General features: G+C 43.6%; 1 protein-coding gene across 3 annotated transcripts; it reads right to left on the reverse strand.

Moving 5' to 3' along the window:
* Window positions 1-204: 204 nt before the first annotated feature.
* Window positions 205-25,547, reverse strand: tmem260 (transmembrane protein 260). 3 transcript variants are annotated; one of them, XM_020630133.3, is made up of 16 exons: window positions 25,185-25,547; window positions 22,370-22,401; window positions 19,440-19,591; window positions 10,605-10,782; window positions 10,366-10,479; window positions 9,765-9,944; window positions 9,604-9,644; window positions 8,176-8,262; window positions 7,022-7,130; window positions 6,617-6,789; window positions 5,232-5,403; window positions 4,368-4,507; window positions 3,618-3,794; window positions 2,419-2,472; window positions 2,090-2,174; window positions 205-1,914 (listed from the first exon to the last, which is right to left on the reverse strand). In XM_020630133.3, exons 1-16 carry the CDS (start codon window positions 25,291-25,293, stop codon window positions 1,654-1,656), a joined length of 2,064 nt encoding a protein of 687 aa, XP_020485789.2. In that variant the 5' UTR covers window positions 25,294-25,547; the 3' UTR covers window positions 205-1,653. The 3 variants fall into 3 exon arrangements, 2 of the variants coding, with proteins under 2 accessions (XP_020485789.2, XP_065822662.1); XM_065966590.1 differs by lacking the exon at window positions 25,185-25,547 and adding an exon at window positions 22,537-23,863; XR_010669116.1 differs by having other exon boundaries at window positions 1,860-1,914; window positions 2,414-2,472.
* Window positions 25,548-25,724: the final 177 nt, after the last annotated feature.

Below are 25,724 nucleotides of genomic sequence, written 5' to 3' on the forward strand. Positions count from 1 at the left end.
ACAGGGCGAGAAGGGGATGACAGGATGGGGGACAAGAGAGGGATGGCAACGGAGAGGGTAGAAAGTAAAGTGGCAAATAATAAAAGAGGGCATGAAAAATGACGGGAAATTATTGTTATTCAAAGACAAAAGAAGACAAATTAGACAAATACGTTCTACATTTGAGGCCAAACAAGTCAACGTTAGAAAAAAGGTAGAAACGTGTTAAAATAAACATCATCTTTATTGACATATTTCTCAGTAGAAAGCAGAGGGAAAGTTGTCCCTTTTTATGTGAAACCAGACCATCTGTGCTACAGCAGGTCGAATCTCATCATCCAGCCAGCTGACAGCCGCTAACCATTCCTGCGAACAGACAGGGCAGATTACATTCTGAGAAAACTCCACGTGCAAAAACTGTCCTTCGCTTTCTAGAAGTATCTCAGAGAGCCGGCTCATTGAGCAGAGTTTTAAGAAAGCTTATGGAACATACAACCTCTGCATAATAGCTTCCACAGCAGAAGGTTCATTAACATCATCACAAATATCAACAAAAACGGTGTGTAATTAAAGTTTTGGACCCTGAGAACACGTCAAAGACGAGAGGCTCTGCTCTATGTGTTTGCGTGCCATGTTGTCTCTTCAGCAGCACTCACAGGGATAAAAGTCCATTTTCCTGCGAGCTGGGAGGCGGATGGTCTTGCGTGTCTACTTGTGTCCCTGGAGTTTGCATGACTTTGTGCCTCTATGACGATCAAAGCACTCTGCTTTTCCGTGTGCCGATCTGTTTATCGACAATGCTTATGTGCCATTCGGGCAGTGAAAGGGCCTGGGTGGAGATTTAAGTATGTTCACACACAAACACAAATCATCACACACAAAAACGCACCTCTAAAAGGGTCCCTGGCATTGTGACATTTCACATTTCATTTAAATCCATGAAGGATTACAGCCCTCCTGTTAGGAAGGAAGAGAGGGAAAAAAACTCATGAAATCCATTAGTTTTAAACATTTAAAGGACCATCTTAGATGGACTGATGGAAGGATAGAGGGGTGGGTGAGTGGGTGGGTGGGTGGGTAGTGCTGGTTATGCGGAGTGGGGACTGTGTGGCACTGCACAAGTCTGTCCTAGATTAAACAGCCGCTCTAATCCCCCATTTCTGCCCCCAAATTGGTTTTCCCTCAATCTCGGCCCTGCCGTCCTAATGTGAGAAAAAGAGAACTAGAGCAGTGGCGGAGGCAGAATAATCAGCACATTAAAAGCTGTGAGAGCAGAGGAGGAAAGGAAAAAAGGAAAGATGCAACGATAAAGCAATCGAAAGGTTGAGTTAAAGGGGAGCAGGCATAGCTTGATTGGGGTCAGCCAAGGCTACCTAAAGTCAAGCTCTGTCTCTGGTCAAACTTTGTTAAATGAAGCACGGCTGAGAGAAAGTTTTTTGTCCTTTGTGCAGAGATGTGCTGAATTTCTAGAAACCAGTTATTCTGCAGCAGCAACTCATAATTCCAATTTGACCATTTACATTTGGCCAAAACTTCAGCACAAAACTGGACTGCCACCTATTATTATCATCATTCCTGGGAGGAGGAACATTCAGACTCATCCCTGGTGTCTAGCATTTCAGCTAGGCTCCTGCTTTCAGTGTTCCAGCTCTGTGGAGGTCTCTCTGGATATTGTTAAGGGGCTGGCCTCTGGCTCTGGCGGAGTCTGTCTCTCTCTTTGACCAGGTGAGTAATGGCTGAGCGAATGGCGGGTGCCTGGGGATCTGTAGCTTCCTTCTCTAAGTAGAGACTAAAGTGCTCGGTGCTGCAGGTCAGCAGGCTGTCTGGACTGTGCCCCCTTTGACCGGAGTGGAGCAGCCTCTCGCAGGCCAGAGCCAAGTTCTTGTCCCAGTTAGGAGGGTAGTCTGAGTGGGCCTCAACAATCTCCTTATACAGCTGTCCAACACAAACACATAAACACACAAAGACACACACATAAGAGCAGATGTTACCACAAATAACAAAGTAAAAGCCCCTGAATATGTCATTCTTTGCCTTGTTTTAGTACTTAAATCTGCTCCATTATGGTAAATGACAGTGTTGTGGCAGTGTTTGTTAGGGTCAGACTCACAGTGTAAGACAGCTCAAAGAGGCGAGCGCTCCCCTCTCCCTGAATCCTTTCAGCCAGGTCAAACAGAAAGAAAGCCGTCTTCATCCTGAAACAAAGCACGCAGGCTCAGGGCTAAGTGCTGGATGGATGAGCCATGCAGATCCACACTCACAGACGCACCACTCCAATGGAGTGATTTATGTAGATGCCGATACCAAATAGAATGTACATGTAGATGCTCTATCACACAAGACTGGTTTATGGAGATGTTCTCGTGGTAAAGTATGCAATGTGACGCAGCTTTTTTATCTGTAGTGTCTTTCTGTAAAAAAAACTTGAACTTACTGTACCTGGCTTGCCACATCTCCTCATTAGCGACATGCTCCCAGGACGCAGGATGGAAACTGTTCACGAGTAAAAAATAAAAAAATAAAAAAAAACATTTCTTTATCTAAACAGCTTCAGGCTTTTCATGCAGAATTCCTCTAACTGAAAATGATATTAATGTGAATATGTATTGTTCAACTGGACTGTGCAGGTTTTGATACACTAAACATGGATGTTTTCTGCATAAACATTAAATGACTGAGCAACAATACCAGCAAACACATTAGACACGCAATAAAACCACATCTTCCCTTTTTTTCACTTTGTTGGCTGTAAACACTTGACCTCTTCTTCAAAAGAATATTTAAGCAGAGCTCCCAACTAATATTTGGCTTGTGGGCATCGACGGACACGCTTGTCGTGAGAGTGCGGGAAATAATGTCACAGTATTCAGCCGTGGATAGCAGAGTGAATGAAGGGCTGCTGGCAACGGCAACAGAATATAGAGCTTTGACTAATTCCACTTTTGACACAGTTATTGACAAAATGCAATAAGAAACTCATTATTTCCCATCTTCAGTCTCATTTCAAATGGCTGAGGGCCTGATGTCTGCTCTGGTTAAATTCACAAAGAGCACAGAGCACAACCTCACTGAGGGAAGCTCTGTGGTCTTCAGTCGTCCTCCATCAGACTCCACAGAGACGAGGGGCAAAGAGATGTTGATGAAGAAATACGTGGTGAGGATTCATTATTTGTATCTTTATGAGGGAATTATTTTTTTAACATAAGATCACGACCTGTTTTTTCCAAAATGCTGCGCTGATTTTCCTCAGGACTCCCTGAATTTACAGACTGCGCCAGTCTCTACAATCTCATACTGTGGAGATAAAACATTGTTTATTCTACAAGACCTTAATTTAAATTAAAGTCAAGATTCCAAAGTACCCAAAGGTAACAATTCTGTCAATGTGTATAAACTGATGCACAAGATGTGAACATTTTTATTTGATACATTTTGCCCTGCTGTAAAGATTTAACTCGGTGTAATCATCATAAAGCTTTAGAAGAGGTGAGAGAGTGGAGTACACACATTATTGTCCAACAATTAAGACAATTTATTAAACCCAAAAGCTACTTAAAAGAAGGAAAATAAGAAACTGTATGTTTAAAGGTCAAATACCTCTCTAGAGATGTGAATGTTCTGAATGTGTTTGTAAGCACCTTTCATGTGGTTCCGTCCAGTTGTACATGTTCCGAGTCCTCTTCGCCCACCTTTCAGGGTGAAACTGCCTCTGAGCTGGCACCAAGACGTCACACACACCCCACGGCCAACGGGAGAAACTATGCTCCCAGCTAGGGTCTCCTTCAGACAGCCCAATGCAGGCGACAACATCCCTCCTGTGGAAAAATGAAGAGGCTTGCTCACATCCTCGATTTATTCGTTCTTTCTCCACGAGGCTGACTCCTGATGATGAGACAAACACCAACACCATGTCCAAAAATATTTCCTCACACCGCAACACCTTCTAGCTTTTGGGCCCTGGAGGTTAATCCCACAGGTCAGTGTGCCCCACGGAGAGACGGGCATGTTGGCCTGGCAAACACTGCCCCCTGGTGGGCTTGGCATTAACAGGTCCCCAGCCACTTCCCGAGTCTCAGTTCTTATTGTAGGAGTGAGAGATGTGAGAGCAGGGAGCAGCACTGACTCCACCAGAGACTGTTTAACCCAATCAAGTAGATTAAACGGCGCGTGTACTTCATCAATCTCCTTTTATGGCCCCAACACTTCTATGAGATTATCTTCTCCCTGCATTTACAGCTGTGTGAACCACCCCTCTGATCTATGCCTTTTTAGATCACCCACTTGTTCATTTGGACCATTGTTGCCCTCCCGACTCATTCTCTCTCCTTTTTTTACAGCCTTCTATTCATCAGCTCAGACCTCCATTTCATTCTGTCTCGGTAACTTACTGCGTGTTGTGCAGAAGAAACTGCTCCAGATTGAAGGTGTCTTTCCCCTCAGGGTGGACTGGGTCCCACCAGCGGCCAGGAAAGTGGACCCCTGGGTGGTGCTGTGCCAGCTTGGCAACATACCAACTGTATGTCATCATCTAGAAAGAAGTACCATAAAAACTCAATCAATTATGATGACCAAATTAGCAGCCAGTGTACTAATCATTTCAACACATGGATTTATTGACTGTCGGTGGCTTTTGCTCCTTAAATACAATTTTTAAATGGCTTCTATTTCCTTTTATCCAAGTTTGTTGGTCTTTAATGGAAGGTTCTTGTTTTCACTTCTTGATTTTTAATTAGATTAGATAATATATAGAGAGATGCACAAACTTGAAACAGGATGGGGACATTGATAATGTGCCCAATAAAGGAAGCTAGAGGATCATCCAGTCACTAGACTGTATTTAATGTATTTTGTATTAATTTTATTCTGTTTTACACAACTAAGGTACATTGCTAATTTCCTAAAACTGTTACGAGCATGAAAAATAATCTTCCCCTTGTTCATAAATCTTCATTTTAAAAATATATAAATCCTATGTTTTCAATCATATCTTTATTTTAAAAATCAATAAGACACTAAAGCTACATTTTGTGAATCAAACGCATCATTTGTTGCTTCACAAAATCATGCAGTGATGTTGAACTTTGCAGTCCTCTGTTCAGCCACTAAGTAAAACAAGGAAACTCACCCTAAGCAGTTTGTTGTTTCTATAATTAAATATCTTTAATCAAACTTTTAGTGTGTGTGAGTATTAAACTTCAAGAGAAAAGTTTAGGATTCAACAGACAAGAGCGTGGAGAATGTAAAGCTCTGACCTCCTGGTCGACGAGACGGACATCGGGACGAACCCCCTCACAGTAGTATAAGTAGCGCAGCGAGTTTCCAGGCAGATCTCCTCTGGTCAGGATGATCGAGTCATTTGGGACAGAAGCCAGAAGCTCCCTGCCGAACCTCTCCACTACACTGTTTCTGCTTAGATCACACTCCCTAGGATCAATAGCACAAACATCATCACACTGTACACCATCATCAAAACACACGTTGTGTTTACTTGAATTTTAAAAGGGCTTCAGTGCATCTTCACCCTACTTAGAATTGTGTGTGATCTGTAAAACTGTGGATGAAAGTGAGTCGCTGCTTGTAGGTACGCTTTCAAGGTGCTCTGAGGGTAAGTTGTCAGTGCCCCCGCCCCTTCCCCTCTGCAGAGCGCCGTGGCTGCCTATCTAATCGAGGGGAGACAGGTGTGATGGGTCTGACAGCACAGGCCATGCTCTCCCCTTGATCAAAGCTGCTCAGTGATGGCTGTCTGGCACTCCCCAGCACTGCGGTGTAATCTGCCTTCTCGGACAGCTAACATCTCACACTGAGCTCTGTGAGTGGAATCTATGTGCTAACCGTGCCTCTCTTCAGCACCTACCATGGGGTGAGGAGAGAAATACCTGACATGTGAAGTTCAGACCTGCAGTATGAAGCGCAGAGGAGAAACAAATCAGGTTGACTCAGGGAAAACTTCTGTATGGGGATTTTAGAAGGAAGCAGAATGAGAAGGGAGTTTTTAACCTCACTTCAACTTTACTCAACAAAGCTAACACAAAGTAACATTTGTGTCCGGCGTAGTTCCTGCAATAAAAATACTGCACAATAAAACGACTCCAAAGATAAATGCACGTAGATTCACTGCTTTTGAGATCAGGACAACCACTATCAGAGGTTGGAATCATGAATTGCCTGCAGAGCAAGAAGATGCAGCCATAATAATTATGGAGGTAAAGCTTCACTGATGGTATCAGGTACAAGATGTAGTTCTTGAAGAATTACTTCAGCAAAATATATGCTACAAAACTAACTTTATGTCTTAGCCCTAAAGAAACGTTTGGGCTTATATCTGCCACAGAAGTAGTTCCACTCTCTATTGAAAAGAATAAGGTGGAAGATTTTAATTGTAAGTGATTGCGTCCCAATAATTCAAGGCCATAAAACCAGGAGTCCTGCATGTTCATCCAAAATCCCAGGTTAATATCAATCTAAAACCTAAAAGTCAAGACTGTAATCTTACAGACAGTGTTGCATTTAAAATGTGTTGTAACAGACCGAAACAATAGTCAAACAATGTCTTTATTAATATTAAACCCAAGGACTACACTGCGTCTTCAATACACCAGTGAGGGAGTTTGTTATTGGAACACAGTGCAATGCTTACCTGTGATTGGTGTGCACCATATGTGCCAATAGACCCATGGTGAGCACCCAGCCTGAGTTCCTCCACAGCCCCCCACATCCCAGCCTCCTCTCCAGCTCTGTGTGTGTCCGGCTCAAGCCGAGGCCTGCCAGCACACACACTGCAGCATCGCTCTGGAGCCAGAATCGCTCAACCTGCAGGAAAAGGAGTGTAGAGGTGTACACAAACAAGCACAGGAACACACACCACTGTTTCTTCAAGTGTTTTCTTTTCCTCCATGCAGTCCTGAATGTACTTATAGATCCATGCCAGGAACAGCACTGATATGATCTCCCATAGACAGAGAAAATATCCAGCTGCATTTCAATAAAGATAACAGGAACCGACAGGGTGATTGACAAAGTGAATTTAAGTCTCATAACTCACGACTCCAAGGAGAAGGGGTCTGCTGATGTCAAGGTTGGCTCTCCAAGCAAAAAACAGCGAGTACACCACAAGCATGGCAGTGAGCAACCAGGCCACTGAGCGACACATCCTATGATAGAGAAGACAATATATATTTTGTATATCAATATTCTTCTCTTTTTCATTCAAACTCATTTTAACATTGCTCTGTATACCCCAATTTCCACATATCAAGTTGAAAGTATTATGTTGTCTATTTTCTCTGTAAAAATATACTTGTTTTGAATAAGTCCGTAAAATATTAATGCAGGGATGGAGATCACAAGCCCGAGGGCAAATGTATACGCCAGCCAGCTAAGAGGTGCATGATTGATTTTCTAATGCAGACTGAGTCATAATGAGCTGCTGCCAAGCTCTGAATCACAAACTCATTACAGTACAGCTGTAAAATGTACTTATACACTAAAAAGGAAAACACACTAGCCTTATGGCAATAACAAATCATCATCTGAACCTGAAGAGACACTTCCAAGCCAAAGCAAAATGACTTGCTTTTCTGCCAACGAATTGATCTGATGTGCTCAGCTGACTGGCCACCAACTCGTACTGTCAAGATTCTGTTTTTGTTTTTTTCTTCAAATTAGGCACAATGTGTGAAAAATGAAAGCAGATTTTTACAGTATTATAGTGGCCTTTTTATGGTTTCTTTTGAGCATCCTATATTTCACATGTTCATGTAATCAAGTGTATAAAAGTGCAGGGGGGAGCAGGTCGTGATCATTGCCCTACACAGCCCTGAGGCATCCCTCAGCTCTATAAGCTCTGCCCCACAGACCCCCAAGAAAGGCTCTGCTGTAATGAATAACTGGATCAAACCGCCACACTGCCACAAACAGATACATACAAGCAGTGGTTTACTTGCACACACAAACATGTTTGTGAAAATTTAAAAACACACATCAACCTGTCTTGATTTGAATGTGGAGCGTCGCGACAGCTTGACAGTTAGGTGGCTCAGTGTTTTTTTGTATTCTTTTTTCCCCGAGATCAGCGTTTTGTCAGTGGTTTTGTTCCCCGTCTCTTACTGCAGGGGATTAGATTTTTGGTTGAAGTGGCTGCGGAGATGTGTGTGACAGAGTTTGGTGTTTTGTATGCCCGTTTCTCGCTCATCCTACCTGTCCCACGAGGAGAGGAGAAGGCCCACTCCTGCAAGAGCCAGAACGGGAAGCGAAAGGTCTGCCAGGCAGTGGTCCAACTGGGCCCTGAACACACACACACGGACACACAGACGCACACAAGTATAACATACTTTATGACGGACACCAAAGACAAGCTCAATTACCCTCCCTGCTACTGAACTCAAGGACAGCAATTATTAAATGCCCTCCATCCTCTATCAAAACAAACTCCTTGGACTCTGTGCTCCTCCTTTCAATCGGATTGACGGATACGAATGACTGTGTCATCCACCCCCCCGCTGCCCCATCCTCTCTTCACAGCGCCTGTCAGTCAGTGAGCGTTTGCTCAGAGCAGAGAGATAGTTTCCTGCCTCTTCCTTAATACCCATCTCTATTTGACAGCTTATTGAGTCTCTATATCTCCCAATGTACACTATGTGTGAATGTGCTGAAAAGCGTGTGTTTGTGGGTGTGTGTGTGTGTCAGCTTCTCCAGCGGGTTTTACGTCTCCAGTGCGACATGCCTGTCATGTTCGCCTCTCTTCCCCATCTTGAAGGTGTGCTTGTCCATCAAGCAGCAGGGATGATGGGAAGGGGTGGGCGCCTGGTAGGGTAGGGAGGGCTAGTAGTGGGGGGCCTTAAGACGCACATGCACCCCCATCCCGTCAGTTGGAGAGCGATATCAGGAGTGGGATGACTGCAGTGGTGGTGGTGGTGGTGGTGTTGTAGCAGGGAGTAGAGGAGGAGATCCAGTGGAGGAAGTATTGGGGGGGGGGGGGGGGGGGGGGGTTGGGGGGTTTGCTGGAGTGGAAAAATACAATTTCTCCAGCTCTATTGCAGTGTCTGTCATCACAGCTTGTCACGCTTAAACACCAGAGCTGAGTGATCATTTCAAACTGCTGGAGAAACAGAACACAGCGATTTGGCCCTCTAAGCAGGTTCAGTTCTGCTTTGATGGGAGAGAGTGGTAGGGGAAGAACAAAAGCTGCTGGGGACAAGAGAGGGAGAGAGGGTCGGCCTGCAGAAATGAGAAGGGGCTCTCAGAACAGATAAGAGTTTCTGTGGTTAAACGTGTGTAAAACACCAAAGGGGGGGGGGGGGGGGGGGGGGGGATCGTCCTCCATGTCTAGAACCATGTGCCCTCACTGTACCTCTGATGAAACTCTCTGTTTTCAATTGTTTCTCTGTACCCAATCTTAGAATCTGCTCTGTAAGTTAATCATATAGTTAGCATATTATAGTATATCAAACTTTAAGTTAGACAGAGTAAATGGCACATAAAACAAAAAGATGTTTTAAAGAGTTGTGATTGACAAATACAATTTATGAACTCATAACAAAACAGTTCAATTTAATGAACTGTATAAATACTTCTGATTAATAATCTTAATGTGTGAACAGTTGAGTTGATAAAAGACACACTCACTTCAGCATTGTAGTCAAGTTTACAGAGCTCTCAGTCTTCGCCTGCAAACACAAAAAGGAATACGATGAAAACCATGAATATAAAAGTTACAAATATTATCAGCTCACACTTATTGACTGTTGTCGAATAGCTAATAATAAGAGTAGTGCAAAAATGCATACGAGACTGAAGGTGCCATATTCAGCTCTCAGCAGGTGGGTCAGCAGGCCTGTCAGGGTGGTCTGATCCCCCCAGCTCCAGCGGGCTGTGTTCAGGTAGGAAGACACTGGAAGGTAGATGTATGGCAGAAAACCAGCGAGGAAACACACGCCCAGGGACGCGAGGACACGCAGAGACAGCTCCTGTTGAGATGATTCAGAGACAGAGAGCTTCTTAAATTACAGTTCTCTAAATGTATGTGAAACTGACTCAGATTGAGAGAAGCTTTAATGCAAAAAAATCCAATTCAACTTTATTTCACATTGAATATACAGTATGGCATGTACCTACACTTCAGAAAGGGACGGCAACAAGCCTGGAGGATCCTTAATACAAATCCTTAATAAGGCTAACATTGAAATATTCTAAAGTTTGACAGGATCCTGCTGAAAAGTTAGACTATGATTTCCAAATTGGGTTTATAAAGAAACACATGCACTTGAAAAAAAAAAAAAAATCATAGAAATATAACTGTCAAAGGACAGCGTACACAATAGAACAGCATACATTATTTCTTTGGCTTTTTTAATTTTTCTTTTTTTTTTTTTAAACCTTAATACTTACCTTGTGCGAGTAAAGTCTGTAAAAGACCCAGGGAATGATGACCAGCACATACAGAACCAGGGTGTGCTGGTTGCAGAGCCCCAAGCCACAGCAGAGTGCTCCCCAATATGCCATCTGACAAGGTCAAGCATTTAGCACTGTGAGTTCATGTTGAAGATATCTTAACAAGGCATCAAAGAAATGATCCATGAAAAGGAAAAGGCTAACATCTAACATAAGGATGTGATGTAGTGAGTTACCTTCCTCCTCTGAGTGGCTTTTTCTGCACAGTGGAAGCTGGTGATGAGGAAAAAGAGCAGACCAACAAAAAAGTTGTTGAGAGTGAAGACCTCTGCGCCCATAGACCACTGCCAGCTCAGCCTGGACACAGCAAACAGCCCTCCAGCCAGCACGGCTCCAGGACCAGGACCTGTCAGTCTGAAACCGGAAGATGAGAGGCCTTAATTATGATACAGAATCTTAGATGGATCTGTTTTTCACGCTATCCATGAAAGATTGTATGTGTGTTTCAAGCCACTTGCAGGAAAATTTCAGTTTTTCATTGAGTTGCAGCAAAGTTTTTCAGACTTAAATAAATCTGAAAACACCTTAAAAGTCGAGTATATTTGCATTCTATTCCAACTTTTTGTTCCAAGTCAGTTTCAGGCAATCCAAACAACATTTGACCCCCAAAGTCCAGTTTGTCTGACTAGTGTGAGTGCTACATATCATGCTCAAGCACAGTATGCTTCCTTTGCCCTGGCTCGGTTGGAAGAGGAGGGCTTTGGCACAAGCATGGGTACGCTGATGATGTATAATCGATTGTCGCCTTGTATAATAGAGAATTCCAGGAGTCTTAGAGGGCTGTAACTGACAAAAAAGTCAGAAATTAGCCACAAAGTCAGTGAAGTTGCAGAAATGTGCTCTGTATTGTTCTACACTGTGCTGACTCTGAGACTGCACTTGACGTAAAGCTATGCATGTGTCGTATTAAGACGTGGCCTGGAGCAATGCGCGTGCAGGCCAGCAGGGGATTGGGAAGGGAAGACTTTTGTCCATTGGCATGGTACAGGGCAATTGGGCCCAAAGTGAGTGTGCCCAAAAAAATCCCAAATATCTGCATTCCAGCCTAACCTTTTGTTCTTAGGCCAAACTACAGAACTTCAAGTGTTGACATTTTTTACCTAACTTGCACTGCAGTGATACAAAACAGCAGAAAAACAAAGTCAGCTTTTTAAAAATAAATTAAAGTTTGCACCCAAAACAGCCACCACTTCCCCCAGACTCGTTTGGGGACCCACTTAATCTTCCCCCAACCCAAGTTTGCTTCTCAGACAAGACCTTGAAAAACACTCTGAATTGGGCCATTCAAATATCATCATGAGTCCCTCAGCAGCAGCAGCAGCAGCAGCAGCAGCCAGTTGATCTGGAGGAGACTGGCAAAGAAACCACCATGGTAGAGATAGCACTTTATCCTCAGCTTCTTAAATATAATGTGTTCACAAAAGTTTCCCCCTACCTCCTCTCCTGTACTGTCTCCATCTCCTTTGCCGTAATTGAAGCAAACTTGGGATAATCTGTCATACGCTAAGACCCACCACTTACTAAAATGAGAGACATAGGGGGAGAGAGAGAGAGAGGCGACAAATGATGGTGGGGTGGTGGTGGTGGTGGTAATGGGGGGTGGTAGTGCAGAGAAGTGTGCGGTATAAGGGTGAGACAGTGTGCGGGATAAAGGATGAAATAAAGAAAAAGGAAGAAAAAAGTTCAAGAAGAGAGAGGGGAAAAAAGAAAAAAGGAAAAAAAAAACATAGCCCAGTCCCCGGCATGCTGGCTCTGAAATATGAGCAGGCTCAACAATTAGGGAAGTCAGGCAGTATGGCCCTTTCCGCCATTGTGTGGAGTGGCTTAGAGTCCTCATCAGCCTATCAGCTAACTGACAGGCAGAGAGCTGCTCTATTCAGCACCGCAGATACAAGCTGCAGGCCAAACGGCTGCCAGGTCCCTTATGACCCCACAATCCCTTGCCGGTGACAGCTTCAAGCTCCATAGCAAATTAGGCGCTCTCACATTACAATCGCAGAAGACAGATTCCATTAACGGTATCTGAAATTGAGTAGAGAGCAGGCCCGTTATCAGACCTGACTCATAAGCACCGCCATTAATCACAAGGCATGATACCATTTATACATTTCCAGCTCTCTGCCTGCCGCTGTGATAGTCAGCCACAAAAGGCCTGATGAGACTTAGGCTAGGGGAACAATGGAGCTTTCTGAGGAAAGCGCGGTAAATCAGGGAAAAAAGGAGAGGGAGAGCGAGAGGATGGTAGAAAAGAAAAAAAAAAACTCTTGCTTGCTGACTACTTCCCATTTTTTTCATGTTTTTTTTTTTTTTCTCTGCCTCTCGCCACTATTTTTCCTGTGTTCTCTGTAAGGTGAGCTTGGTGAATGAATATGCATGCGTGTGTGTATATGTGTGTGCACATTAGAGATGGGGGGGGGCGGACTGTGTTGATGGGACGTCTACCAGTGGGTCTTAATAAGAGATAGCAGCGTCTTTCTCACTGAACGCTCCAGGAATTAGCTATAACTTGAAGGAAGGGATGAAGAAGGATGGGCTGGGTGGTGGAGGATGGAGGGGAGGGGGGGGCAGATGAGGACTTTTGTTGAGGTGCAGAGACCCCCCGCACCCTTAATTTTACGTCCCTGCATGACAATTAACCCGTAGCTTACACAGAGCAGGGGGGCTGCTTTTGGGGTTACACTGGGTGCAGTACAGTCGTGGGGGTCCACAGACGGGGTTATTATTACACCAAGTTTCCTGCAATTTGCAGCCAGGCAGCACTCAGACACACACACCCACACTCCTGTCCCCCCTGCTTCTTTATTCTCCCTGAGTGGCTGACAAATCTCTCTGTTAGAGCTTGTCAGTCCAAGAGAGCCCAGTGATGTGTGTTCAGTGCGGGCTGTAAATGACCTGTCTGTCTGCGCAGACCACCTGGGTCCCAGTCAGCCTCTCAGCCGCTCCACAGATCATTCTCCGGGTCGGCTGCTCCCAGGGCGTGCGGATAAAGCGGGACACATTTTGACACCGGAGTTGCCGTGTTCCCTGTTATCACCACTCAATGCAGTGCAGGATGCCGCTGTGCTGAAATGTTGTGGCTCAGTGACAATGGCCTGGTTGAGACGTGGCAGGAGAATAACTCAGCTGACAACGAGACCATTCTACCCTGAACTGCAAGGCCCTGCCAAAATGTCCGTGTCAGCACTTGGGAAATTAACGGAATGACAAATAATATGCGTTTAACCTAGAATTAAAAAAACTTGGTTTAATGTAGGTGGCTAGAAAAGAAAATTACCAATTAAGCGACTTGACACATAATGTAGACAAATGGGAACATTAAAATGCAAACAAATCACGTTCAATAGGAAAGATCAAAGGTAAATTAAATTGAATAAATGACAATGGCTTTGGTAAGCAATGTCCCCTTCAAGGACACAACAAACGCTCAGAAAAAAAAAAAAACCTTTGAAGTGTCAAAATGGGACCTGCCTCAGTTCTACAGTATGTGAAAGAGACGTGCCAACACCAGTCGTCTGTGCTAAATAACAGCACACAAAAAGCCAACACCAGCTCTCTGCACTGATTGAGGCTTCACAATGGAAGCTGGCCGAGGGAGCCACTGTCACACACCACCCTGGGGAACACACAATACCACAGCTGTGCCATCGCGGATCAGCGTTGCACTGTTCTCTAACCGAGTGGTGGTTTGGGGAAGCATCGCTGGAAAAGAATCACACATTCCTGAAGAGGGTAGAGAGCCCAAGAGACCAAGTGGCCTGCTCGGGCTGAAGCCGAGGTTTCCAGCTGGCCCCCGATGACACCCTGGGGTTCTCCTCTGGCCAGGACACCAAGCAGGGTACTTAGTAGTTATTATATTACACTGGTAAGTGTCAGATGCACTGCTTTGAAATTCCAAAACTAAGCATCAACTGATGCACAAATCTAAGCTTTTAAATTACATTTTGTGTATACACGTCAGGAATTCAAACACACTAGTAAATAAAAATGCCAAGTGTTCAAAAGCAAGTCTATGTAAGGATTAGGGCTGGACAACACCTTCATTATATATTTTATTATAACCTAGCATTGGAATTGAATCATCATAATTTGCCCATTTTGTATTATATTAATCTTTGTTTTGTTTTTACATTGGCTATCCAATTTCTACAAACAGATGATGGTGTCTGTGGCTGTAGAGTAACCTTCATGACATCATCTGGGATTGAAGACTAAAAGTTTTTAGCAATAAACCTTGTAACATATGTGATGCATGGAGTTGGAAAGATAGGACATTTAGCAGGCAGGGAGACTTCAAGAAAAGATGCTTCCTATTGATAAACCCACAATAGGAAATGTGCTATATAGTGTTTTAGATCTGGAAGATGGACAGGGAGATGATTACACAGGACTGCCACATGTCTAAAACTATACCTGCAAGTGTACTTATCCTGATCAGTTCCAACACTGTAAAATAAAAAAAATGTTTACAATCATCTTTACTGATTTTTCTTTTTTAAATGGGGCCTCAATAACCTTGTTGGACACTTCTTTGGTTTTTCAGACATGTTTATAGTTACTGTAGCCAACTCTGTCGCTATTGTTGTTCCCCTCTTCATCTCTGGCAAAGGAGTCAATGCTGTTTGAAGGGAAATGTATCACTACAGTAGATACAACATTCAAAAGTCCAGGATACTGCTAGAAAAAGACATATTTATCTTGCTTAATCAGCATTGTGGGCTTGTGAGTAACTGACAGTCAAATATAATGTCAAAATGAAGCAGTCTACCTTCATGTCAGGAAATCAAAACGTTCTCTTGTAACACCCATTGCTTCATAATTGCTAGACTACATCACAACAATGATAAATAAAAACTGAATTTGCAGTTTCTATTTATGATGTTACATTTTTTAAAGTGAATTCAATATAATCAAACACACTGCATTATAGGATATATATTCATGACTTAATATCAGAAACGTTCAATTCCAAACATTTCCATTCCAAAAAAAATGAGCCAAAACAACAATGCCTGTTATTCACATTGAGGTAAAAATGCCCACTTCCTTCTTTTATTTCGCTGTTACAGACAGTACCAGATTTGAATCTTGTACGTGACAGCAGCCTATTTTTTTTCAGCCAGACACCAAACCAGGCATTCCTCCATCTTTCCTGCCTCCTCCAGAGTGCGACAAGGATGCTGTCTGCTCAAACAGAAAGGAGGGTGAATAAGGGTCCCAGCTCTGCAGCTCAGACACCCCTCCTCCAGGAGAGCGCTGCAGTGCTCCAAGTGCGTGTAAAATTAATCACCACAATTCTGCACAAACAATGCAGCCACTGACATGACAATTTCTCCCAGAATGCCATCTTAATCTCCACCCAACACACAAAAATTACAGGAAGAGGGGAAAAAAACAATTGAGAAAAATCCTGTGTTTATGCAATGCTCTGAATGCCATTTTTATTGCTGCCTTTTCCAACAAAGTCATTAGCCACACACCAGTGATACATAAATGTTGCTGTAAAGATTCCATTAACTAATTCTGGGTGAATTGTAATTGCCGAGTCTGATCCGTCTTCGTGCCTGGTGCCTTATTAAGACCGCCTGTGGTGGGTGAGGAATGTAATATTGACGTCCGAGGCAGACACAATCTCGGGCCCACGGGCGAAAGGAATATTAAACTGCTACTGTATTCTGCTGTCTATCTCGCCCTCCTCCCTCCTCCGCTCTATCCCCATCCCATAGCCAGTAATGAGGAAATAACATCTTCATTAGACATCTGTTTAACTGTATTAGAGGATGAGTCCTGGGGGAACCATTGGTCATGCTGGGGATGGGGGGGGAGTGAAGGAGGTCTGTTGGACTACAATATGACGAATGAGATACTGCAAAAATTGAACAAAAGGTCTACAGATTGGGGCCTTTTAAATAATCAAACCTAAAGTTGTCCTCTGCTTTTCAGCAGGAAACAGGAATGGCTCTTTTCTCTATACCTACTTGGGAGGAAGATTTTATCCAACCACATCAGATGTAAGAGGGAGGGGTGGACTTGCCACCTGCAGGGAGAGGTGAGGACACCATCTAACAAAACAACTCTATTCAGCTGTTTCCCTGACGCCACAACTCACAATGGGGATGTCTCTTAAAAAACCGAACTATGCAAAAAGCAGCTAAAAAAAAAACAATACCCACACACCCTGACATGACCCCCAACAAAATACAAGCAGCCCCACCTGTGTGGAAAAACAACCCACCTGAGCGAGGAGGGAAAAGCGCCATCAGGACCATATGGTGAAGGTCCTTATAAGGAGCTGGGGATGGCACCAGGCCCATCCACCGGTCCTCTGAGGTATCAGCTGTGCATCATGGGCCAGCTCTTGGTGGGGGAGCCTCTCACAGGTGTGCGTTAAATATAAGGACTGTCACCGACAAGAGAGGCCAGACATGTTTGGTGTGCTTCAACAGTCTTGTTATGTAATCATGTGATCAAACAAAAAGTGCTGATGACAGAGCAACTGTGAGGTTGTTTTTCTGCTCTGATGGCTGTCAGCGGGCTGCCGTGTCTGCTCCTGGTTTCTCAGGATAAGCTCTGGAATGGAGAGAGAGATTCCTCGCAGGTAGCAGAGATTCCGAGCAGCTTTAGCAGATAAACTGCGAAACGAGAGAGCGCAGAATACCAAGCTGTCTGGATAATCCCGCTATGAAGGGTGCATTCCTCCAGAGACTCACTGCCGAGGCCTTCAGCATTCAGCAGGCCAAATGTTTCCGTCTCTGAACCTCTGAGTGCAATCGATAGAAATTATCATTACGTCCACCATCCTCAAAGGCTTGTCAGGCCATGGTGTGAAAACATAACAAGACGTGCAATTTGGCCATCAAACCAAATGATCAAGCCAAGAGAAGTGTAATTGACAATTCAAAGGGAGGCTAAGTGCTACATTTTAACTTATGCAAGAGACAGAAGTGGCTTCCAAGCCTATCAACTTACATTCCCCCACATTAAACACTGCAATCTGGCCGACTAATTTAAATTGATACATCAAAGGCTTGCCATGTTGGGTATACTCCAGATGAATTTCAAGGTCTTACAATTTATTATTTGAGAGAAACTGCCTTCAAGTATCTGTATTAACTGCAATATATTTTCCATCTGAAAATGATCACACAAAGAAATGATTTGTTCGGAGTGGAAAAAGTCTATTCCACTCAGCTGATACAAACCTAAAAATGAAAAGAAAGAAAAGAGTTTTGACCCCCAGATGGGTTAAAAAAAAAAAAAAAAGAAGAAAATGTTGTGACTAAATTAAATTAGCAAAAGACATACCAAACTCATGGAGCAGGTATGAACAGATGCTCAGTTCTAGCATTTCATCTGAGGTAAAGGCCGGTCCCAAGAGTCCCTGCAGTTATATGGTATGACATACCTCCATACTTGGACCTGAAAGGGGGGTCTTGACCATCCAGAATTCTCTTGCGCTGCTTCGCCCTCCTCATCTTTTGCCCTCTCCAGTAACCCCTAACTAGGAAACGTTTGCCAGCTGATTCACAGCCAAAAGCTAAAACCCTGAGCAGATAATGACTAAAACCTTTTATGCTTATTTTTCAAATTGAAAGCGTAGATTATACGTTTATACTTAAGGGCTTAAATGGTGTGACTGTGTGCTCTGGCTGAAGTCCTTACTACCCATCATCCCTTGTTGGGGGGGTTGGAGGTCCACATAATGACTTTTTACTTGACCATAATCCAAAATTGGATCTAAATCCGCAGAGATTACAAACAGGGCTGCAGTTAACATGAAGACTGTGAGCCAAATATCACCCAGACTGCATGGATATTCTCTGGCCACAAAATAACTGTCTGCAAATGTATGGCCAAAGCCGAGTCCAATTTACTAATAACTCATCAAATGCATTAGGACTATGGGGGAAGTGGGATACAAAGCCAAAAAGCTAAAAAGAAGCATAGTGTTTCTCACAGTTTTTCACCCTGTCTTCCTTTTCAATGACCTATCCCGTGGTAGATTCTGATTCACCTCAGAGAAGTACCAAGGCTTCTTGTTTTAGGCTGATGCAGTCTGGGCTTAGATCCAGTCCCCTGAGTTTCACTTCCTCCCCAGCCTCTGCCCTACTGCACTAGGACTGACCCTGTCCCCTGACCTTCCCCAGACTGCCTGCCACAAACTGTGGCCAAGCACAAAGAAGTGCAACTGTCAGAAGTAGGCCCATTGTTGAGCACTTGGGAACACACAACTTCATTTTCACCTGCTTTTCCCCCCACTAGTACTGAGTCCTCACAGCCTACAGAGGTGTACATAGGACAGAAATTACATCATATGAGTAAATTACAAGTAAACGACATGCTCTTAAATGCCCTAGTATGCATTTAGAGGGACAAAAGGAAAAAATGTTGACACTAAGCTGCCACCAACAATGCAATGTGAGAAATTACTTGGATCAGCAATAGGGTGATGTAAGGTAGTGCAGCCAACCATGAGAGATAATCACACAAAGAGGGAAGGGTGAAATACTTTCTTTCATGACAGGGTCAGCAGCATGCAAAACTGCAGGGTGGTAGATGCCATGAAGAGACCGTAAACTGAACTTGGGATTGAGCGAGGGGAGAGATGTAGAAGAAAGGAGAAAGGGAGGAGCAGAGGTAGTGATCTTGTCCCTCTCAGGCGCATGAGGCAGAGATAAGAAATCGTGCCATGTCAGGATTGGGAACATGCTGGGCAGTGGTGTTGGTGGAGGGAAGGGGGACATGGACAGCGTGGGGGTTGGAGGGTGGGATAATTGTGATATACATACACACGCACTCTCACAACGGGTGGCTGATGGGTAAACAGGCAGGGCAGGGTGGAGGGAGGGAGGAGGGCGGCTGGGCTCTGCTCTTGAATACTGAACAGAGGATCAGGGACACACTGCCAGTCTGTCAGGACCAGAAATACCACTCTCTGCTACAGGGATGCAAAAAGTGAGTAAGGAAATTTTTTGAAAGACCCCTTTAACTCAAAATAATTCTTCTGTGCCTACCTGCTAATAGAAATGCAGAGGGCACCACTTGCTGCAGCGCCCAGCAGACTGCTCATCAGGTTGACACTGTGAGCTGGAGACAGGTTGGGCAGGAGAAAGATAGCCAGACGAGCTAGTAAGGTGAAGACAGGGTACCCTGGAGGATGGGCCACCTGAGAACAAAATGTTCAAGAAGACTGTGTTAATCACCACCAGACCAGAGTTCAGTTGTGAAAAAAATCCATACTTATATAAAATGAAGTTTCCAAATCGTGAAAAATTAAGTACAAATCTCTACTCTGGGATGCTGTGGAGGAATCTGTTGGCATAGCTAGAAAAAGGACTACCCCAGACTTAAAAAAAAAAAAAAAAAAAACCCTGCATAAACGAAGGGACCGAAAAGTTTACTGTGATTCCAAACAGAACTGGCAGAGAAAAGGCTAACCATGCTACGTGGCTGTGCTAAAAGTCAGCGACTGTACTGCTGTCTTTGTCAGTGTTGTTGTTAACGAGCCACTCTGAGGTCAAAGCAAGCGCAATATGAACAACCCCTCCAGAGCTTTAGCTGTGTATGAAAAGTCATCATCACACATGCACATTTGGATATTGCTGGAAACCAAAGTAAACTGAAGGTCTGTAGGGACGAGCTCTACCCGTGTGTTTAAAAGTAGATATCGAAGAATTGATTTATATTTACAAGTAGCCTCCATCTACAGACTGGTGAATCATTGAAGACTTTTGAAATGTTAAGTCTGAATTGAATGGTTTTAGTGTTGTCGGTTGTTGTGTGGCAATAAAGGATAAAGATTGTTGCTGTCTGTTACTAAATATGGACTACTAGTTTGTCTGTTTATGTTATCTTTATGTGCAGCTGTTGAATGTGATTCATGTCATATCTGATAAAGATTGAGTTTTATTTGCGAGTGTGATTAAAGCTTGCTGTTCTTATGTTAAAATCAAGTATAAATAAGAGGAGTTATGAATGAGGACATTTTTTAATCAGTGGTACACAGTTGGTTAAGCAGGTACAGGTACTACGTAGATTTCATAACATGTCATCTAAGATCCGTCACATCAATTGTGTTTGAAATACGACAATAATTTGGTTTCATAACGCAACCTAGCTGTTATTTTGGCTACAACTCACCCTGCCTACCCTGTCACTGACCTCACCGTTCGTTACCGTTATAGCTAAATAGCAAAACTGCAGATTGTAATGTTGAAACTAATAGTAACTCACAACCAAAGGGGTGAACTGAGAATGCAAAACAGAACAGGTATTGCTTTTATATTTTGTCCTAGTATGGTGGGGGGGGGGGATGCTAAGGAATCCCTGCGCATCATCAAGCCCCCCCATTTGGAACTGCCAAAAAAAAACCTGAAACTAAAAGTAATGAAACATTTTCTAACGCTGTAAATCCATCATTCAGTCAAACATGGTTCTCAGTATTTCCACATATTTACAGCTACTTTTTCAGACAAATACAGTATATTGTGTTTAGATAACAATTTCTGATCTTGCTTTACAGGGACGTTTAAGACACACATCGAGAGACTCAACTAGAAATAACTCACAGCTTCAAAAGAAGCAGTTGGGTTGAATGAAAGTGAGGGTGTAAGCAAGAAAACAGGTGCCAGATTAAAAAGAGAGGAGATTTAATAAAGGCAAGAGTGATGCAGACATTGTTAAGTGGCAGAAAGGAATTGTGATTTTTCTTAGCCCAAGTGTACTTAGTGGCAAATATAGCTGCTCTTCACCCCCCAGTAAATGACAGTAGTGGTATGCTGTAGATTTTCAGTAGCATGACCGCAAACTGACTCCCTCTCTTCATCCCTCTTCTCACTGCTTTTCCTCTGGCCTCTTCCCAAGGACAGTGCCGCTCCCTAGAGCCCCTGCTGGAGCACGTGGTGCTCGCCAGCCTCAGCCCAAACCACCTCTGAGCCGCAGTCATTCTCGCCTGGGGGATCTAAGCAATCACAGCAATTAGCTACTAAGTCTCCTCCACCCAGATAAGGGCTCAGTCATTAAACACAGGCTCATTCGCTGGCCCTGATAACATGAGCCGTGCAGGCAGGGAGAAGGGGCAGTTCTTATGAAGAACACAGAGCTGTGAATGGTGACAGTGTGGCTACATCACTGGTCACATCACACACAGCAAAGGCTTGGTTACTTACAAAAACACTTGACCAAAAACAGAGGGATGGGTTGCAGATAGAGCATGTAGGTCAGGAGAAGTCACAGAGCAATGAGGAACAAGTTACGTAGAGGAAAAGATAGTAACTCAGCAGACAGCAGAAGTGTTAGCGTCAAAAGGGACATCAGTTAAGAGAGTGTGTGGCCGACAGGAATGGAAAGATACGCAGCAAAAGGACAGCTAAGGGGACAGAGGCAATAGGGAGAACAGGGAAGCTGGTTTCTAAAACTCTGGGGATCAGAAAAGGGGGGCCCAGCAGCCTGGGACCCTGGGACGGCCTGACAGGCCCTGGGGAGGCCTGAAAAGCAGACAGGCAGGCCACACGGACTGCAGCACTAACGGCAGGATTACTGGCATAGTGACACCGACACAGCCTCCCTAAAAGGATCACAGCGGCGTAATAAACTTTATTAAATAATAAAACTTATTATAACTGTTAACCCGATTTAGTTCATTCTTCGCGGCTTACACACACACAAAAAAAGAGGGGTGGATATAATAAGCCTTATACCGTACATAAGGCAAAGCCTACAAAAGCCATCGCCTTACCATTGACTTTAATTGGATTTGAAAAACGGGTTGCAAATTATAGCATTCTCTACTTGCAACTTAGTAAAATAAGTGCATAGAAAAGAAGGAGAAAAACCTGTGGACTGAAAGTAAATTAATCTGCTTTCTGCCCATGCTTAATTAAACTTCCTTAATGCTTATAAGAGTTAATGAGTGAATTGATTAAACAATACAGCTAATACTTACCCCCAGCTCACAAGCAGTGGTGATCAGCTCTCCTGTGGAAGAGAATAGGGGAGGAAATTAATGTAAACCCAATAATTATTATTAAGAGACAAGTCTGCTCCCAAAGTTTTCCCAAATCAAATACTTGCACTGGGGTTTTGCATTAATTTGCCAGGATCAAAACCTACAAATCTTCCCAGTGTGACATTTCCTAAGCGGCACGCTCATTCTCTTCATCTCTCGCTTCTCCCCTGATGCCTCCCTCCCTCTCTCCAGCACACAGATATAAACACACACACACACACACACACACACACACACACACACACACACACACACACACACACACACACACACACACACACACACACACACCATTAGACTTCTTCTCTGTCACACAAAGACACACACATATGCTGATCTGAGAATAATGCCTTCAGTCCCATCCTCCCCAATGCATCAGGGTCCTTTCCTTTCCCCTTTCTTCTGCCGCTCTACGTGCCTCTCTGTTGCTCCCACACTCCCAGTGTCTCAATGTCTCCTTTAGTCCGTTGGGCACAAACAGAAAGGCAACGCTGGTGACAGTCACAGAATGAGGTAAGCTGTAAAAAATAAGAGCTGGTTGCACAATTTCTTGACAAGCTCTGTGTGAGGCGCAGCGCAAGTGAAAAGAAAACCCCTAAAAGCTATTTGAGGAAGCTTCAATGTATCTGGGCACAAACCCATTTGTGCCAGAATACACCCAGAGCGTTTCAAATTAGACTGATTTCTCACCCAATGTTTGCATCTCCCACACATGAAAATTGAAATTTGGTTCAGATTAAATGACATTGATAAATGTTAGGTTCAAGACAGCTCCCTCTACTGGTGTTAGATGGTAGTCAATACAATAAAAAAATAGTGCCCTTGTTTTCTGCATTAGCAATGACAAGATAGTCAGTCTATGACCTATCCTGTTTGAAATATATATGGATTGCCTAGTTAATTAAAAAAAACAGAGCCTATGGAGTTATCAAAAAAAATACCTTTAAAGTCTGTCCTTACATATGCAAAATATTTAAAACTCAAAATAAACATTTTCTGGAGCAAAAACTCAACAATTATAGAACAGAACGGCTGAATTTCAGATGGCATTGGCTGCATCACATATTCTGCAACCTTGCCGATACAGTGAATTATTATGCCTAAATTTCTGCCACATGAGGAGCCCCAACTCTTATCAGTCTAATGGACCATGAAGTCAGAACTCCTCCACCTGCACAGCTTAAATGTTTTCACAGCTCCATTTCACCTGGCATGAGCCGCCAGCTACCTGCCATCATTTTTACATCACACTTTCTCAGCCCTCATCAGTTTCTCAATTTCACTTATTTCCCCTCGGTAGCAGCACACTTTTACACCATTCAACAGAGAAAAACTTGCACTAATATTGAGCCAAAACATCCATCTCAGAGCCACAGAGATGCAGTTTTGCAGCCCCATTGCTAAAAAAAGAAAATATTGACTCAACGGGGTAGCAGCTCGGGTGCCAAGAGTCTTTGTGATAGTGGAGCATGGGCACCCACACCAGTCTTCCCATAATCCCCATCATTTCCACACTCCACATTCCTAGACAACAGTGTACCCGCAGGGCTGTGCTCGAGCCTCTCCAGGGCACATCACACCTAAAGAGATTAGGACACAGAGATGGAGACCTGGAGAATTCGGAAGGGTGTTCAGCTGGCACTATCAGTGCGGGCATCCTGCACCGTCCCTAAACACTGTGGAGAAGGGGCTGGCCATTTTTTCAAAGGTCTGCATTCGCTAGGCAGGAGCACAACCAGCAGGGCTACTCAGCTACTCCAATTCCCTTCTCTCACTCCGTCTCTTCGCGCTCATATCTGGACGAGCTTTTCATACGCTTTCATTTTACGAAATGTGCATTTCTCCCTGCACAGCAGCTTGTATGCCAAAGCAGAGCAAAGCTAACAAGCAGAGCCTTCATGCCCTAAAGTCCACATTTACAAGTTTGTAACCCAGCTATCACTTTGAAACACTGTTTGTAATTGTGCAAGGCAGTCCCTTCATAAACTGCATTACAAGTGTTTGGGAAACACTTTGCTTAACATTATAGGCACGTGCTGATAGAACCCATTTGGGTCCGATGTTAAGCCTTGTGACATTTTGTCTGTGGCTTTTTACAAACAGTGTGTATATTCCCCACCATGTAGTCCATTAAGCACAAACAAGCTTCACTATTTTTTCCCTGTAACTTCTCAATGTGTCAAAATTAACACAGAATTCCTCCCAAAAAGAAATAACCGCGATCAGATCAAATGCACTGAAGTCCTAACTAACAAGTTTAGACCTTCAAATCTAATCTGCAGTATAACATTCATAATAAATATCCTAGTAGTTTAGGAAATTTAACAAATGAAGACAATGGACAAGGATCCAAAATAACACCAAACTTGTAAATCTAAGAGATCCCTAAAATGGAAATATCGTGGAACAAGGGTATTTTGGTGTGGTATCCACATTATTCTGATTGAACCTGATCCAACAAGTCCCTTATATATTTTACTTATCAAGATATGTTTGTTTAGAAGACATTATCTCAATTGTTTTCTGTGTTTACAATTGAAAGCTATTAAAGATTTACCTTAGATTTAAATGTCTTACACACTGAGGTTTCAGAAGTTGGCACATGTTTTGGTTTATGCACCTGTACCTGCAGCACTTCTGACAGCAACAGTTCAGCTGCAGCAGAAACAAGGCGCTCTCTGATTGGCTGACCTGTAACACAACAAAGTCACATGACCAGAAGAGAAGCATTAGCTAGCAGGCTAAAACCAACCTGAGTCTCCACCGGGAACAGTCTTCTGCACACAGGGGACATATAAAGCGACGACACAAGTGATCGTAGCGCATGTCAGTATCCAGCTTGTCCTCTGCTCCTCCGACATTCTTCTTTCCGGACAAAAACCCGATAGTTTTCAAACAACTGCTAATTCAGCAGCAAGCTAGCTCCCGTTAGCATCCGTAGAATTCAGGCGATGGGGACCGCGAGTTGAGTGTAAACGTTTAGCTTCCAGTTTCCTGAAAACCGAAGAAAGTCTAGAGCTACAATTGAATTGAAACGACACGAAGTTAACACTTTGCTTTGAAAAAAGTGGGCAGACAATTTGAAACGTCCCTGTTCCCGGGAAGAAACAGCCTGTTCTCGCCGATCTACAAATCTCGCGATATTTCCCGACGTACCATTCATACCAGTGCTGTAGAGAAGCACTGATTCATACCATACACGTTACATTATGTCATACAGTAGTTGTGAGTTGTGTGGTAATGGTAATAACTTTTATTTAGTTGCTGCGGTGTTTACTTTTGTTGTTGTTGT

This window comes from Labrus bergylta, chromosome 18 (genome assembly GCF_963930695.1).
Source record: "Labrus bergylta chromosome 18, fLabBer1.1, whole genome shotgun sequence".
NCBI classification, from domain to species: Eukaryota; Metazoa; Chordata; class Actinopteri; order Labriformes; family Labridae; genus Labrus; species Labrus bergylta.

What these genes read in the sequence shown, in the direction of transcription:
- tmem260 (XM_020630133.3), bottom strand. Translation starts at nt 25,293, where the DNA reads ATGTCGGAGGAGCAGAGGACAAGCTGGATACTGACATGCGCTACGATC. An exon ending in CTCTGCATTTCTATTAGCAG is followed by an intron (nt 10,783 to 19,439) that starts GTAGGCACAGAA and finishes TTCCGGTTTCAG; the next exon opens with ACTGACAGGTCCTGGTCCTG. An exon ending in GACCCCTTCTCCTTGGAGTC is followed by an intron (nt 6,790 to 7,021) that starts GTGAGTTATGAG and finishes CTTTTCCTGCAG; the next exon opens with GTTGAGCGATTCTGGCTCCA.